Source organism: Podarcis erhardii, assembly GCF_964252035.2.
Source record: "Podarcis erhardii genome assembly, chromosome: 1".
NCBI classification, from domain to species: Eukaryota; Metazoa; Chordata; class Lepidosauria; order Squamata; family Lacertidae; genus Podarcis; species Podarcis erhardii.
Window position 1 is genome coordinate 53,709,914 of NC_138497.1, and position 15,463 is coordinate 53,725,376.

The window sequence follows — 15,463 nt, forward strand, 5'->3', positions numbered from 1 at the left end:
CTGATCGGTTCTACTATGTACAGTCAGGTTTTCAAAAGAGTTTAGGAGTTGAATTTTGTTAGGGGGGATTTCTCCCCCCTCCACAAATAAAATTTGTCTCCAGGCCATCTTATGCATCAGCTTTCAAAAGAACTCAATGTCCAGAACGAAGGCAAGATTGACAGAAGATCTCATAAACTCACACATGGGAATCAGTGTAGAATGAAACATCTACACAATCCCCTTTCCCGCTTCTCTCAGTTTTACCGATGGATTGATTGGTTCTATTTTTTTATTCCACCTTTCCTCCAATGAGATCTTCAGGGCCATGGCTACCTTACCTGGCAGCAGCAGTCTGATTGTAGCAGTAGTGCTGGGTGACTGGAAGGGGACCATTTAAATTTCCCACAATGCTCCCGAATGACACTACATTGGGAAAGCCACTTGGGAAAATGGAAAGGAAGGCCCAGTGGTGGGGAGTGCTGGCAGCTGCTGAAGGATGTCAACCCAGTATAGCACCATGACCTCCTTCAAGGAAAGGCAGGATACGAATGCGATAAATATCCCCGCGTTGCAATGGTGCCAGTGTTTCCTAACACAATCAGGTCAAGTGAGAACTACATACATGTGTACAGGCATCTTTAACCACCTGTGGTCTTCCCTCTGGGGAAGTTGTTTGTGGTGGAGTCCCTAGACTACATGCATATGTGACATGTATGTGATCCTCCCTCACTTTATGTATTTGCCATGCGGTCTGGAAACATAGCCTGGGAACATGCAACAAACATGTTTTAGGAGGTGGGTTAATCCTGATGGAGTCAATGAGAACTTTGGTGGGATTGTGCCTTATATAAAGAGAAACCATTCCCTATTTTCAGTTGGCCTCTCCAAATTACATTATCCAACCCATTTATTTATTTAGCTGCCCCCCCCAATACCACTTTGCCTTCAAAGTGTTCTGAATGAAATGCATCGACATGCTGCTGGTCCTCAAGCACTTAAATCAGAGAGCCAAGACAATGTCTCAGCTGATACCATGGGCTTAATGTTATCTTGGCCTGATCACTCGCAGTGGAGATATATATATATTGCTGAAAGCTCTTGGCTCATCTTCGCTCTGTAGATTGTTCAACAGCCAATGAAGTTAGACCAGGCCAAGAATTATTCTCCCCTTTGTGTGTTGTGGATGCATGAATTTTCTTCCCTTCTGTAATAATTCTTTTATACCCGTCCACGATGAGCTCCCTCCTCTACTGGCAAGAGCAAGCAAGCAGAGAGCTATGTGGAACAAAAGTTGGCAGATGACAGTCACCCCCCTCATCTTCTATTGTTCTTTTTCCTTTCTGCTTCCAGCTTTTTGAAGAGAATGCATATGGCTCCAAGTTCAGATGGAGTCTTCCTGCAAATGCTGTTGTACAATTAAGGGCTTAGCAGGCATGACAAATTCAGGAGGGCCATAAACAGGGATATGAATTTGGAAAATGCCAGTGTAATGGTTGCCAGATTAGAAACTTGAAGATAAATCATTCTTTTCTTTTCTTTTTCATAGCTCCAGTTCAGTATGTTTTATAGGTAACTCAAGATGTCCACATGTCCACATAATATGCTTGCGCAACACAGTACATGAGTTACATCAGCAGACCCTCCAAGTGTCCCTATTTTCCAGGGACGTCCCTAATTTAGAGAAGCCATCCCGGTTTCTGATTTGATCCTGGAATGTCCCACTTTTCCTTAGGATGTTCCTATTTTCATTGGAGAAATGTTGGAGGGTATGGATTTATCCAACCCCGAGTCATCTAAAGGCAATTCTATATAGGCAAGGGGTTTTTTTTTAATGTTTAATGTTTTATTGTGTTTTTATATATGTTTGGAAGATGCCCAGAGTGGCTGGGGCAACTCAGTAAGATGTGTGGGGTATAAATAGTAAAATTATCATTATGGATTGGGACGTCCCTATTTTCATTGGAGTAATGTTGGAGGCTATGCATCAGCCCTCTTCAGCTGGTTGGACACAGGCCACCTCAGGTGGCTCAAAACCCAGAAATGGGCTACCATTGTTGTTTTTCTTTAGAAGTCTGAGCGAGGACCTTTTTACCCTTTTAACACAATCTTTGCGTGTGCATGGAGTGCCTGTGTGTGGGGACGACTTATATCAAGGCAGCAAATCCCATCCCATGTGTACCATTTCAACATCTGCAGGGAGCCTACCTGTGTGCAGGTACCCTGAAACCCTAGAAAAGGTTGTTCCTGGTTTTTCAGGCATGTGTAAACAACCATGCTTGCAGCACCACGGGAGAGCAAATTTCCTCCACATTTGGACCCGGAAACCCTGTCCCCGAAGAAGAGGAAATGCCTTTTTGAGGAAGCAGGTCCAACCCCCATATGATTCCCAGAAACCACTGATGTTTTGTGAACAATATAATGAACAGATGAATTAGATACGTATTCTGCATGTATGCACAGAGGTTTCGAAACTGCGGATGGTGACCTGCGAACAGCATCTGGCTTGCAGGATGATTTTGTTCAGCCCCTGAGGGAGAAAGCAACCAAGAAGGAAAGCAGCTGTATTCATCGAAGGAGGATACAAGTTAGTCTTTATAATGGGACAGCATTTGTACTCCCTGGGCACTTAAGATCTGGGCAAAAGCTAGTTGAGGAGTCAAGAGGAAATTTTCTAGAAACTACAGGAGGGCTGACAAGTAGCACCTGCAACAAAATGTTGCAGCGTGGAACGCACCTGGTTCAGGATTCCTGCCTCTCTGCTCCATTCCATTCTTAATTGTTTTCTGTCCACCACCCTCTCAGTCACCGAGTCAGCATTCTGTGGCTACTGAGCACACTCAGTTCTCCTTGGGCTGTTTCAGGATTCTTCCCCCCCACAAAAGATTTCAGTACTGCATGCTTTTGGGTTCTCACTTGCCTGCTGATACCTCCCCATTGTGCATAGGTGGTGCCGTTTTGGCTGAATACACAATGGCACTCGCAGCACAAACACTGGAAATGCAGGGAAAGAGTCTCACCAAGAGTAGATGAATACATCTTCCTCCACGGAGCCCTTCACTGGTGCATGGTCTAGCAACTAGAGAAGGGGTAAGGAATTAGGGCAAACCTCACCCACCTTTCCAGGGCCTGATGTCATATATGAAACCAAGCTGTGTCTAAAGGAGGAAGAATCAGGAGTGCATTCTAAATTTGCCCCCAATTCTTCCTTTGCTGGCAAAACATGATGCTTGTTTTTATTTGGCACACTTTTCTTCTCATGGTGACAGAAAATTTCCCCCCACTAATAAAGAATCAGAAGAATCAGGAACGCACGGGGGGGGGTGTGTTGCTCCCACTTATTCCTTTGCAGCCCTCCTGACTTGATATCTTACAATGCCAGGTGATTGACAGGTGGGTGGTTCCATCCATATGACACAAGTGGCCCTCAGAGGGTTTGATCCAGTTCCCTGCTGGAAGAGCCGGGTTCAGATTCCGTTCATCAATGAAGCTGACTTTATGCCGTTGGGACAGTCATTCTCTTTTAGCTTAACCTTCTTCATGGGGCTGTAATAAGGATAAAGGATGGGGGAGTAGCTTGTGGACAGCTCCTTAAGGGAAAAGGGAGATGTAAATGAAATAAACAACAAGACTTGCACCCGCATATCAGCAACCCTGCTTTGCTTTTGTGTGTTCAAGAGAGGGATTAACAGCCCAGCACAGTCTTATGCATGTTTACTTGGAAGAAATCCCCATTGTTTCTAGTGGAGCTTACTTCCAGATATGTGTGTGAATAGAATTGTGACCTAGGTTTGTTTCCCCAAATCCAAAGTTTACTTAATCAGCAACTCATTGAGTTTTGCTGTCTTGCCCAATGCAGTGTTAACTGAATTCACACTTCACTCCAATAGATGGATGGACTTAGGCAGACTGTCAGTTTAATTGCATGCTGAAGTGCTACAGGTATCCAGCGGCTTAAGACTTGAACGTTTCCGTCTCCGCCAATGGTTCATTAGATGTCCTTGGGGAAATTGGTCCAAGGTCTCCATCAGAAATTTGGTGTTGCTGCAAAAAATGAAGTTCTTTTGCTATATAACATTTTACACAAACACTGCTTTTTTGAACAATTGGGCATACGCCATATTACAAAATATTTTTAAAATGTCCTTCAGTATCCAAAGTAACCTTTCCTGAGATTAAGCCCTCCTCGACACAGTGCGATTTACCGTACTTCTGCCTATTCTTGCATAGGATTGCATTGAAAAGTTCTCTAGTTGGATGATTTTTTTTGGACACTGGGCCTAGTTACTTAACAGGCTCCTTTAAATCATGACGTTGCCATGTTTCCAATAGCTTTGATATATCTTTCTATTTAAGGCTTTTCATCCCTTTCACTTTCCTGACACTCTGCTTCCTGTCTCCTGGGTAGACCGCAAGGCAAACTTCACCAAAACATCCCGTATCCACTGTCTGCTGAACCACTGCGAGACATTCCACACAGTTCTATGCATTTTATAAGGCTGAAGCACACAAAGACCAAACTTTGCAAGCTGAACGTCTGGAATTCGGTAGCAAAAGCAAAAGTTCGTTGAAGCATTGTTCATTGTTGACTATGAAATACCCGACAAGTGTTTTGATTGGTTCCAAACCATTACCCAATTTCAGATTACAGTTCCTGGGCGAAATCTAATGAATGCACAGCGTGAGGGGGCTGAATTATCATCAGAATTACGCAAGGTTTGCTTCCAGTGGCAGAGGCAGTATGCCTCTGAATACCAATTGCTGGGAATCACAAGGGAGGAGAGGGATGTTTCACTCATGTCCTGCTTGGAAGCTTCCCATGGGTATCTGGCTGGCCACTAGGAGAAAAGGATGCTGAACTAAATGCCCTTTGGTGTGATCTAACAGGGCCCTTATGTTCTTTTGGGAAAACAGCAGAAATGAAAGACCTCTTCCTCCCCCTCCATCCCAACAGCCACTGGTTAGAAATAGCAGTTTGCGCAGTTTCTTAGACAAAATAAGAAAATGTGGGCAGTGGGGTGGGAAGACACGTGATTGACGTCATGTGCTGTTTCCCCCCGTTCATTCATTTTAAACGCTCACGCCCCTCCATCATTGTTGAAACCGCTCACAGCAGCTAACAGTCAGAACAATAAAAACAAGCTGAACCAAAAACCATGAAGTGCAACAACAATAAAATTGGCAAGAAATAGGGACCGAAAATTCATGCAACCAGCAGAATTAAACCAAGAGAAAACAATCCTAAATTGTAAGGCAAAGGAGAAGGCAGTAATCCAGCCATAATGTAGATGTGCCACCCTTTTAAAGTTGTGCTTCCCTTTCCCCAGGATGTGGGGGAGGGGGCAGGGGAATTGTCATTTTAATATGTAACATGACAATGACAGCTTCCATTTAAAGAACTATGGTTTTTTGGTGTGTTTTTTTTGTTTTTAAAAAAGAGCAATTTAAGAATAGGACCCTCTGAAAAGTTTGGTGAATAAGGCAGTGCAGTTGAACAACAAAAGCCTCAGTTGGAAGTGCCCCCAAAAGTTTTCTCGCTAAAGACTTTCCCTGAGGGTGGATTTTTCATCAGCACAATCACCCAATAATTACTTAAGTGATCTTGAAAGAAAAAAACCTATAGGATGTTTGAAGAGTTAAATTTTAGAACTTTGTATTATGGGCTAGAGTTGGACTCCACCCCACAGACTTTCCTTTGCTCTGTTTTTCAGTTTTAGGTGCATTCTCTCTACTCACCTATTTGCAATTCAGACCTCCATCTCAGGTCTAATTTCTGATTTTCCCAATTTGTGCAGCTCAGCATGAGGCCTTTTTAGGGGTTCTGGGCAGAAAAATCAACCCAGCAACCAGCTAAAAAACCCCCTCAATTGCTTTCCACAATCAGTTTACAATTGCTTAGTTAGTTCTTATATAGCAAGCAGTTAATAAATTTTCCATTTATTGTCTAACAGGAAGGAACATCTAAAGGTCAGGAAAAAGTCTAGAAAGAGGGACCCTCAAGGAAGAGTTAACAAATACACCCTAAAGTATTTATTTTCTCTCTGTCCTAAACCTGTAGTTTGCTATAAAAAAAAGAAAGAAAGGGTATACACACACACATTACTTTAATTCTAGGAAAAACTAATAGCTGCAACTGTTTTAAAGTTTGCTTATAGGTGCTCTGCATTTTTTTCTGGAAACATTAACTTATCATTCAGAAAGCTTTCTTACATGTTCATAAAGCATTTTTGTAAGTCTACAAAACCTGGGAAACCTGCTCCTTACCACTGAATTGGAACAAATGTTCATAGGATTTTCCATGGACTGAAATTTGTTCCAATTCAGCAGTAAAGAGCGAGTTTTCCCAGGGGGGAAAGTGGGGCAAATGGAAAACCATTCAGACTCGTACCTAGAAAGCACAGAACAAGCGGAAAACTGCTCAGACCCATGCTTTCTGGCTCCGGGACATGTTCAGTGTAGATGAGCCCTCAACCTCATAGACTTCAGTAAGAAAGTTGTGCATATTGTTCTCGGTACCACTCTCCATAAATGCTCGACTATGGTTGCATCATAATGTTCTCTTACTCTGTTTCTAAGGACCTGACCACACATTCCCATGCTCTTTCCAGGCACAGTCCACATTTTAAAGCCCCCACTTTTTTGTTGTTGCTCTGGAGGTTCTTCATGAAACCCTACTCTCTAAAGTTCAATCAGAGCAATCATTAATCCATGGAAAACCTGAATTGACGTTTGCTCCGATTCAGCTTTAAAGAGCAGGTTTTCATGGGGAAAGCTCAGAGAAAACAACTACCAGCACCACCACCAATGCTTGGACACAGAGTATTAAAGTGCAGACCTCTGCCTGGAAAGAATAGGGCAAAGGGTAAGTAGGGATAAACCCTAAGTCTGCTTTTGCTTGGCTTTTTTGTATTTGTATTTGTGTTGTTTTGTCGTTTTTGAGAAAACAAGTTCCACTATTCTTTTAACTTCTTAGTTACAGCAGAAACTATCTATCATCTATCTATCTATATCTATCTATCTATCTATCTATCTATCTATCTATCTATCTATCTATCATCTATCTATCTATCTATCTATCTATCTATCTATCTATCATCTATCATCTATCTATCTATCTATCTATCTATCTATCTATCTATCTATCTATCATCTATCACCCATCTGAGTGGGTTACCCCAGCAATTCTGGGCAGCTTCCAACAAATTAAAGCACAATATTTTGTTTGTTTTATACGTCTTTATATTCCCTTGTTCACTATATCCTTAACATCTTTTTTTTCTCTTATGAAACGAAACATATGCAGTCATTTAATTCCTGGTATTCTTATTAAATCTTCTGTTGAATCAGAATTTCCATAGTACTAATAGTAGTGGGAGCATGTTTCAGAACAGGGTAGAAGAAAGGTATCCTTTCCCCATCTCCATTCCTGAAACTTCTACCCTACCACAAGGCCTAATAATGCCCCAAGGCTCCTCTCTGTGACTGACACCAAAGAGAGAGGAGGGAGCAAGGACTCTATCCTACACATCACTTGCCCCCACCCACTGTAATCTTTCTCCACATTGCTAGACCCCAGTGATTGCATGAAGGAAAGGAAGTTATCTTATGGAAATGATCTTCTTTCTTCTTCTTTGGCAATCACTCATAGCCAAGTAAGATTCTCTTCCATAAACACAGTTTTAACAATGAGTCCATAAGTGACTGTGGTGGCCAGTTCTGGATCCATACGTCCTTCCACAGTGGGGACATTGGTTTCCGGGTGGGAGTTGATCACGGTGTGGATTTGCCAAGCATGCCTTCCTCATAGCACATTTCTCCCTTGTGTCCTGAGTTTCAGTGTCTTCAAAGTCCATGACACCTTTGGTAAAGGCTGTTCTCCAACTGGAGCGCTCGCAGGCCAGTGTTTCCCAGTTGTCAGTGTTTATACTACATTTTTTTTTAGATTTGCCTTGAGACAGTCTTTAAACCTCTTTTGTTGACCACCAGCATTATGCTTTCCATTTTTAAGTTCAGAATGGAGTAGTTGCTTTGGAAGACGATCATCAGGCATCCACACAACATGACCAGTCCAACGAAGATGATGTTGAAGAATCATTGCTTCAGCACTGGTGATCTTTGCTTCTTCCAGTACACTGATATTAGGTTGCCTGTTTTCCCAAGTGATGTGTAAAAATAACTGGGTCATGAAGTCGAAGTTAAATTAAGGCCATAGTCAGTGCTATTTTTCTAGAAAAAGAGGTACCAGAACTCACCATGAATGCCTCCCTTGTTCTCTTATAATAGCAATGGGACCCACTTGAGAAGTGCTGGAACTGAGTTCCAATGAGTTCTGGCTGAAGAAAAGCCCTGGCCATAATCCTGTTTACATGAAAGTTTAACTCCATAAAAATCAATAGGAGTAACATTAGGTAATGTATTGTAAAATACATTTACAATAGTGGCATTAACTTAAAATATACCATTATTCCTCTTTCAGAAATGTGGCATATGAGACAAAGCTTATCTACCACAAAAAAGTACATTTTGCACATTATGTGACACCTTCCCTCATGTATATTTTATGGTGTAGCCACTATCCTCTTTTAAAAAAATTATTATTAATAATATTTTTATTGGTTTTACAGCTTTATATTTCATCATCATAATATATTCACATATTTAAAAAACACACACAATACATCCCCAGTATTCCCCCCTCCCCCCATCCTACGGCTTCCCCCAACTTCCCCATCTGGTTTCTTTAGTACATTTGTTAGTTCTGCACTGTTATATAACCTTACTTGATAGTCTCCATTGTAATCATCTTATATTCCTCCTTCTGAACCAAATTATTAACTTTTTACATTGTTTTGTTTTTTCTCAATTGTAAGTGTTTATTCAAACCCTGTTTGAATAACACTATCCTGTTCCAAGCTGACTAGAGCCCTGAAGAGGAACATTGTTATTATGTGCTGGGGAAAGGTTTTGCTGCAGCAGGTTGCCACGAGTAGGATATGTAATCATATAATGTCTGCTTCGTTGAAGAAGGGACACAACCAAATACGGGCAGAGGAAGTGCTAAATTGGCTGAAGGAGAAAGAATAGAACTGCTAGACTTGTAGGGCTGAAATCGTCTACCCACTTAACTGTGAGAATACCCCACTGAACTCAGTGTGACTTACTTCTGAGTAGACACACACAGGATTGCAAGTTACACCACTGCATTCTTTCATGTGTGGGTTAATTTGACCTGCACCGCAACATCTGTGTGAAAGATTCATTTCCTTTATATTTGAGCATTTTGGATTCCCCCCTACTTCCTCACACTTAGGCTGTGTGAACAAGATAGCACTGTGCAATGTGATTGCATTTGCAGAATAAAAAGTAGAATGCATGTTCTCTAATAAACGGAACACCCTGTGTAAGCATATATAATATATATGTATGATATCCTCCTTATCGTCAGTTACACGCCCTTCGGTAATCAGCTTCAGCACAGGAAACCACAGCCGAACTAGCAAGACAAATTCAAATCCCTGACAGCGTGGAATCTAGAGCTAATCTTTCTTAAGTCATTAAAACAGAATCCTTTTATTTATTTTATAGGTCTCCAGCTGCTTCCTTCACCTTTCATATATGGCCTAAGCCAAATGGTCGGCCTTCCTCGCTTCTTAAAAGTTCTTCCTCCTGACTCGCCTCTTTCTCCTTCCTTCCTTATCTGCCCATCTCAACTCTTCCCTGTGCGTACCTTCTTCCTTTCCACCCTGGTGTAAATCCAGCTCAGCCTCATTCATTTTATCCACAGCTTTATGTTTCCTTTATCTCCTTCCCTGCTCCCGTTTCCCCCACCACCACATACACAGCTAAAGAGAGTTCTCTGGGAGAGGCCGAGCTGCAGCCAGGCTCAGATCCTGCCGGGATGGATGGCAGTTACCTCAGCGTGAAAGAGACCGGAGTGAAGGTATCCCAGGAGAGGGCGAGTAGCAACCTCCCCAGCCCGATGGACAAGACTGACTCAGAGAGCAACAAGGGCAAGAAGAGGCGGAACCGCACCACCTTCACCAGCTATCAGCTGGAAGAGCTGGAAAAGGTCTTTCAGAAGACCCACTACCCAGATGTCTATGCCAGGGAGCAGTTAGCCATGAGGACAGATCTCACTGAAGCCCGAGTTCAGGTAAGAACGGAAACTACAGGGATGAGTTCAGGAAAACCAGAATGCCCTCAAGTCCCCCCCTTTTTTTTTTTTACATTTACTGCTGCTTATGATGTTTTATGATGGAATTTTCTGAAAATCTCGACATTGAGCTTATATATACAGATTTAGTTTTAATTCTTGTTTTGTTCTGCTAAGAATATGAAAAATTATTGCATAATACAGTGGTACCTTGGTACTCGAACGGCTTGGCTCCTGAACAAATACGCTCCTGAACGCCACAAACCTGGAAGTAAGTGTTCCGGTTTGCGAATGTTTTTCGGAAGCTGTACATCCGACTCAGCTTCCGCTTGAGTGCAAGAAGCTCCTGCAGCCAATCGGAAGCCACACCTTGGTTTTTGAACAGTTTCAGGAGTCGAGCGGACTCCCGGAACAGATTAAGTTTAAGAACCAAGGTATTGTACATGCCAGGTTTGCTAAAGTAACCAGCGTATAAACAGATACATACAACTATGCATGTGACTGTATAAAAATACATATGCATTAATACTGATAAAAGTATGCTGTATAAATATTGTACTACATGGGTCTTGAATCTCTACATCTTATGTACAGTATACATATTGGTTTGCATATATATATATATATATATATATATATATATATATCCATATAATATTGCATATAATATTGCAGGCTTTTTTGAAGAGACCCCAAAATGCCCAAACAACTTGAACAAAAACAATGCTTTATACAAGAGGTGGTCATATGCTTGCAAACCTCTGTTGAGTCAGAACCACCAAATTCCCTTTATAAATCCATTTAAGACACATTCATCACTCAATGACAATGTCCTAACTGTTCTCATGTGACTAGTGAACTATGTAGCAACTTCTAGCCGTCTTGACTGAATTTAGTTTTACTCTCCTTAACAGTGTCTACTTAGCCTGTTATCTGACAGATTGCAGTTCCAGTGTTGGTGGAAAAAGAGAAATAAATAAAAGTGAGGTCATGGCTCTGCTCATTATACCAAATCTCTGGATGGTTTCAAATAGACTACAGTGGTACCTTGGGTTAAGAACTTAACTTAAGACTGAATTTTGTGTGCTTCAACAACCCTACTTGGGATTGGTCAATTAAGAAATGACCAAAGTGACTTCACCACCATCTCCCACCCACCTCCAAGCAGTCTAGTAAAATCAGACTGTTCAGAGCGTTGAAAGGTGCCTATAGGCCCAGTGAAATCAGAAAGATGGTGTTGACCCTCTATCGTTCCTAATGGAAATGAGGCCAGCACAAAAGTGAGGGACAAGGCCAGATTGATAGGGGTGGAGAAAGGATTCAACACCATTCAAGAGTGCCTGGTTTTCTAGTCAGTCCTAAATCTCTCCCGAGTTCACACTTGAGTAGTAAGATACCTGAGCAGAAGCCAGGCACCTGGAGAAGAGCTCACCCAGGGAGCAATTATAACTTTGTGGGTTCTGTCTGCAGTAAACCCTGCAGAGCTTTCAGTTATGAGGCTTTCCCCCACCTCCTTGTATCTTGGCTCCTTTCCAGGTGCTGAAAGAGGCCACTTTTCCGACTGCTTTGGATTTTAATCTCCACAGCTGGTGTCTAAAGGCAATAAAGAAAAACTTGCCCCGTAACGTTTACATGTAGGCCTTGCACCTCTTGCTCTGTACACACAAACACTTTCTACAAAAGAAGCTCAGAGCAGTGAAGCAGGAAGGGGGAATGTAGCCCTCCAGATGTTATTGAACTTCAACTCCCATTAGCCAGCTGGGTCCAATGCTCAGGGAGGGTGGGAATTGTAGTCCAGGAACATGTAGAACTGAGGTGAGACATCTCTGGACTGCGAGCCTAATTAGGCCCGACAGGGGTCCTGATTTGTTCCATGAAGCCACTTTTTCTAAACCACATCTGAGGTAATATGTGACATCAGTTGTGGGACAGGTAGAGACATGGCCACAAAGGAACAATCAGGACTTTAAAGCAGACTCCCAATTGTTCCTTCTCACCTGCTTATTCAGAAGGTTCCAGGTTCAATCCCTGGCATCCCTAGGTAGAGATGGGAAGGTGCCCTGTCTGAAGGCCTAGAAAGCCACTACCAGTCAGCAGAAATGATACTGAGCTCCAGGGCTGGCTCAAGGCATTTTTTTGGCTGCCTGAGGCAAAGTCCAAGATTTCTTTTCCCGCATTCCACATACAGAATCCAACCAGACTGGAAGATGAATCTTACTTTGACACAGGTGATGGAAGAGCATCCTTTACCATACCCAAGGGCAACAGACTAGCTGGGGGAGCAAAGAGCAGGCTAGATTAGGGGACTCAGGTAGAATGGTGTGGTCGCTGCAGCCAGAAGCATAGTGTGTGTGGGGGGGAGTTATTACCTCAGGCGCAAAAATATTTTAGGGATGCACCTCTGCAGCTGCTGCCCTGACTGGAGGTGCTCCCTGTCCCACCTGCCCACCTCACCTGAGCAGCATGCTGAGCAGGAGCTGGGAGAGGACGGGCCATTGCAAGCTTATGTATTACACAGGTACGCTCATCAGGCAAGCAAGGATTGACTGTGGCTCCCTGCCAAGTGTACAATTAGGAGCAAGCTCAGATTTGCTGCCCTGTGTTGTGTGGAATGGGCCTGCTCTATACTGAATGTTTAAGTTGACTTGAGTGCCAGTCAAAAAGGGAAGCAATCAATTCACAATACTTCTTTAGGGAAGGGGCAAAGCAATACTTCTTTAGGGAAGGGGCAAAGCTCAGTGAAAGAGTTTATTGGACTACTGCAATGCGCTCTACGTGGGGCTACCTTTGAAGGTGACTCGGAAACTACAACTAATCCAGAGTGCGGCAGCTAGACTGGTGACTGGGGGCGGCCGCCGAGACCACATAACACCGGTCTTGAAAGACCTACATTGGCTCCCAGTACGTTTCCGAGCACAATTCAAAGTGCTGGTGTTGACCTTTAAAGCCCTAAACGGCCTCGGCCCAGTATACCTGAAGGAGCGTCTCCACCCCCATCGTTCTGCCCGGACGCTGAGGTCCAGCGCCGAGGGCCTTCTGGCGGTTCCCTCATTACGAGAAGCAAAGCTACAGGGAACCAGACAGAGGGCCTTCTCGGTAGTGGCACCCGCCCTGTGGAACGCCCTCCCATCAGATGTCAAAGCGATAAATAACTACCTGACATTCAGAAGACATCTTAAGGCAGCCCTGTTCAGGGAAGTTTTTAATCTGTGATATTTTAGTGTATTTCTGGTTTTTATGGAAGCCGCCCAGAGTGGCTGGGGAAACCCAGCCAGATGGGCGGGGTACAAATAATAAATTATTATTATTATTATTATTATTATTATTATTATTATTATTATTATTTATGCATTGCATTCAGAAGCCCCCCATGTGATCACCAGCATCTTGAGTTAAATGCTCCTGTAGTAGGCATTGCCACAGAGCTTTGTTGGAGACCTTGGAGAGCTGCTGGCAGTCAGTGTAGGTCTGATTCAGTTTAAGGAGCTTAATGTGTCCCCAAGGACAGAAAAGGGATCCAGCATCCCTGCTTCCACGTAGCACAGGAACATCCAGCCAGCGTTGCTCCCAGTCGCTTTCCCCCAGTTGGTGGTTTCTTTCTGGCAGCCTGTTGCCTAGCTTACAAACCTGCCTCCTTCCACCGTGCTGAGTGCCAAGAAACGTCCGTCCGTCCCCTGAGTGCTCGCTTGTTAATGAAAATCTTTTCCATGGGTGACCCTGTGATGTGGCGGGGTCTTGAAAGCAAGGTGGAAATGTCAAAACTTTGCTGTAGCAAAATCACCGCCTGGGTGAAGAAAAAACAAAACACAACAAAAAGCAAAGCGAGAAGTAATATATCTTGATCCCTTTTCTCCCATAAAACCCTGGGAGGCTGGTGGAAGAAGCGGAAAGGCTGAGCTAAGCCTGCAGGAAATTAAACATGAAATGAAAACAAGCTCAAGTTATTCAGCTCTCTCATCCCAGGCTCCAATTTCCCATTCCAGGCCACTGATAAAATGGTGTCCAGTTTCAGCGCTTAAAGATGAATTCTGGCTCTGTTCCTACATTCAAGCAAGCCGCCAAGAGAAGCGCTCATGGCCCTTCATAAGAAATAAGGAAGGCTTCTGCGGGGAGTGAAACAGACAAGGAAGAGGGGGAGGAGGTTGTGTGTGAGAGAGAGGTTGTGGAGAGGATGAGCAAGAGACAGGGATCATGAGAAAGAGACAGACAACTGAAGCGAGGCACGTGGGTGGGTAGCTATGAGAACCGGCGGTGGATGCTAGGGATATGCTGTGAATGAGAGTCCAGACCTACAGCTGTATAGAGGCACAGCAAGAGTCCAGACTGAACCCCCTTCTAAAATCAGTGAAACCAATTTATATCCTCGGCATACATTCCCCAAGTGTGGATCTTTATGCAGCCCAAATGGCACTGTCTGTGCGCAAGAGGGAGGCCTCAGGAAGTTTGGGGGAACTCCAAGTCTTAAATGAAAACCCGTAGAAAAACTAGAGGTGGGACACCCCAAAAGAGCGCAATGACCATGCTCAGTGAGCCAGTGACCACAGAATGCTGACTGGCTTGGGTTGGAGAGGGCTGTAAAACATAGGGGGTGGAATGGAGTAGTCTGGAAAAGATTCTGGCTGGCTACTGGCGCACCGAACAGGAGCTCACTCTATCTGGCAACCTTTTCTGCAAGTCCCATTTGTGGAGCCCATTCAGACAGAGCCAATCCTACAATTGGCCAGGGTGTAGGTAGCACATCTTACATGGCAGGTTTTGGTGTACCATTAAAGGGCATCAAAATGCCACTGTGTGGGTTTCCGTCTTATTGTAGTAGTATTATATTTTTGCTATCATTTGTATTTTGTTTCTCAGGCCCCAAAATCTTTTCAGCCATCTGTGCCTTGATATGACTTTTTCATGCTGTGATTTTCATTCAGACCATGCAGAGTTGGATCCATGCAGGTCTTGGTGTGCATAACATTTAATATTTGATTACAACTGTTTCATTTTTTGGCACTCATTATCAAGCACCCCACCCTGATCTGCACAGCGTTCAAGTGTGCTGATGGGCAGCTGCATGGCTATTGTCCAACTACAAACCATGGTTACCACAATTTGAGGCAATAATGTGAATGAACTTTACATTCTGAGCATGATGGTTTCCTTATTTACTTTGCCCAAGCATGGGAGACAGGACTTGGATTTGGGTCCCTGGGAGTTCTGAGCTCGCTGTGTTGTGGATGAACCACAGATAATAATCCACAATTCTAGATTCAAAACAAGCCATATTGATTATGGATTAATTAATGAGAAGTGTCAAAATGTGGTCTCCTGAAAACGTTAGCAGAA

The 15,463-nt window shown here is 43.4% G+C and overlaps 1 protein-coding gene across 1 annotated transcript in view; it reads left to right on the top strand.

Annotated features, from left to right (window-relative positions):
• Positions 1-15,463, top strand: part of ALX4 (ALX homeobox 4) — a 57,078-nt gene that overhangs the window by 24,779 nt on the left and 16,836 nt on the right. Inside the window, exon 2 of the mRNA XM_081835566.1 lies at positions 9,822-10,132. Coding sequence (XP_081691692.1) covers positions 9,878-10,132 — 255 coding nt within the window. The 5' untranslated portion in view covers positions 9,822-9,877. The remainder of the gene's footprint in view (positions 1-9,821; positions 10,133-15,463) is intronic.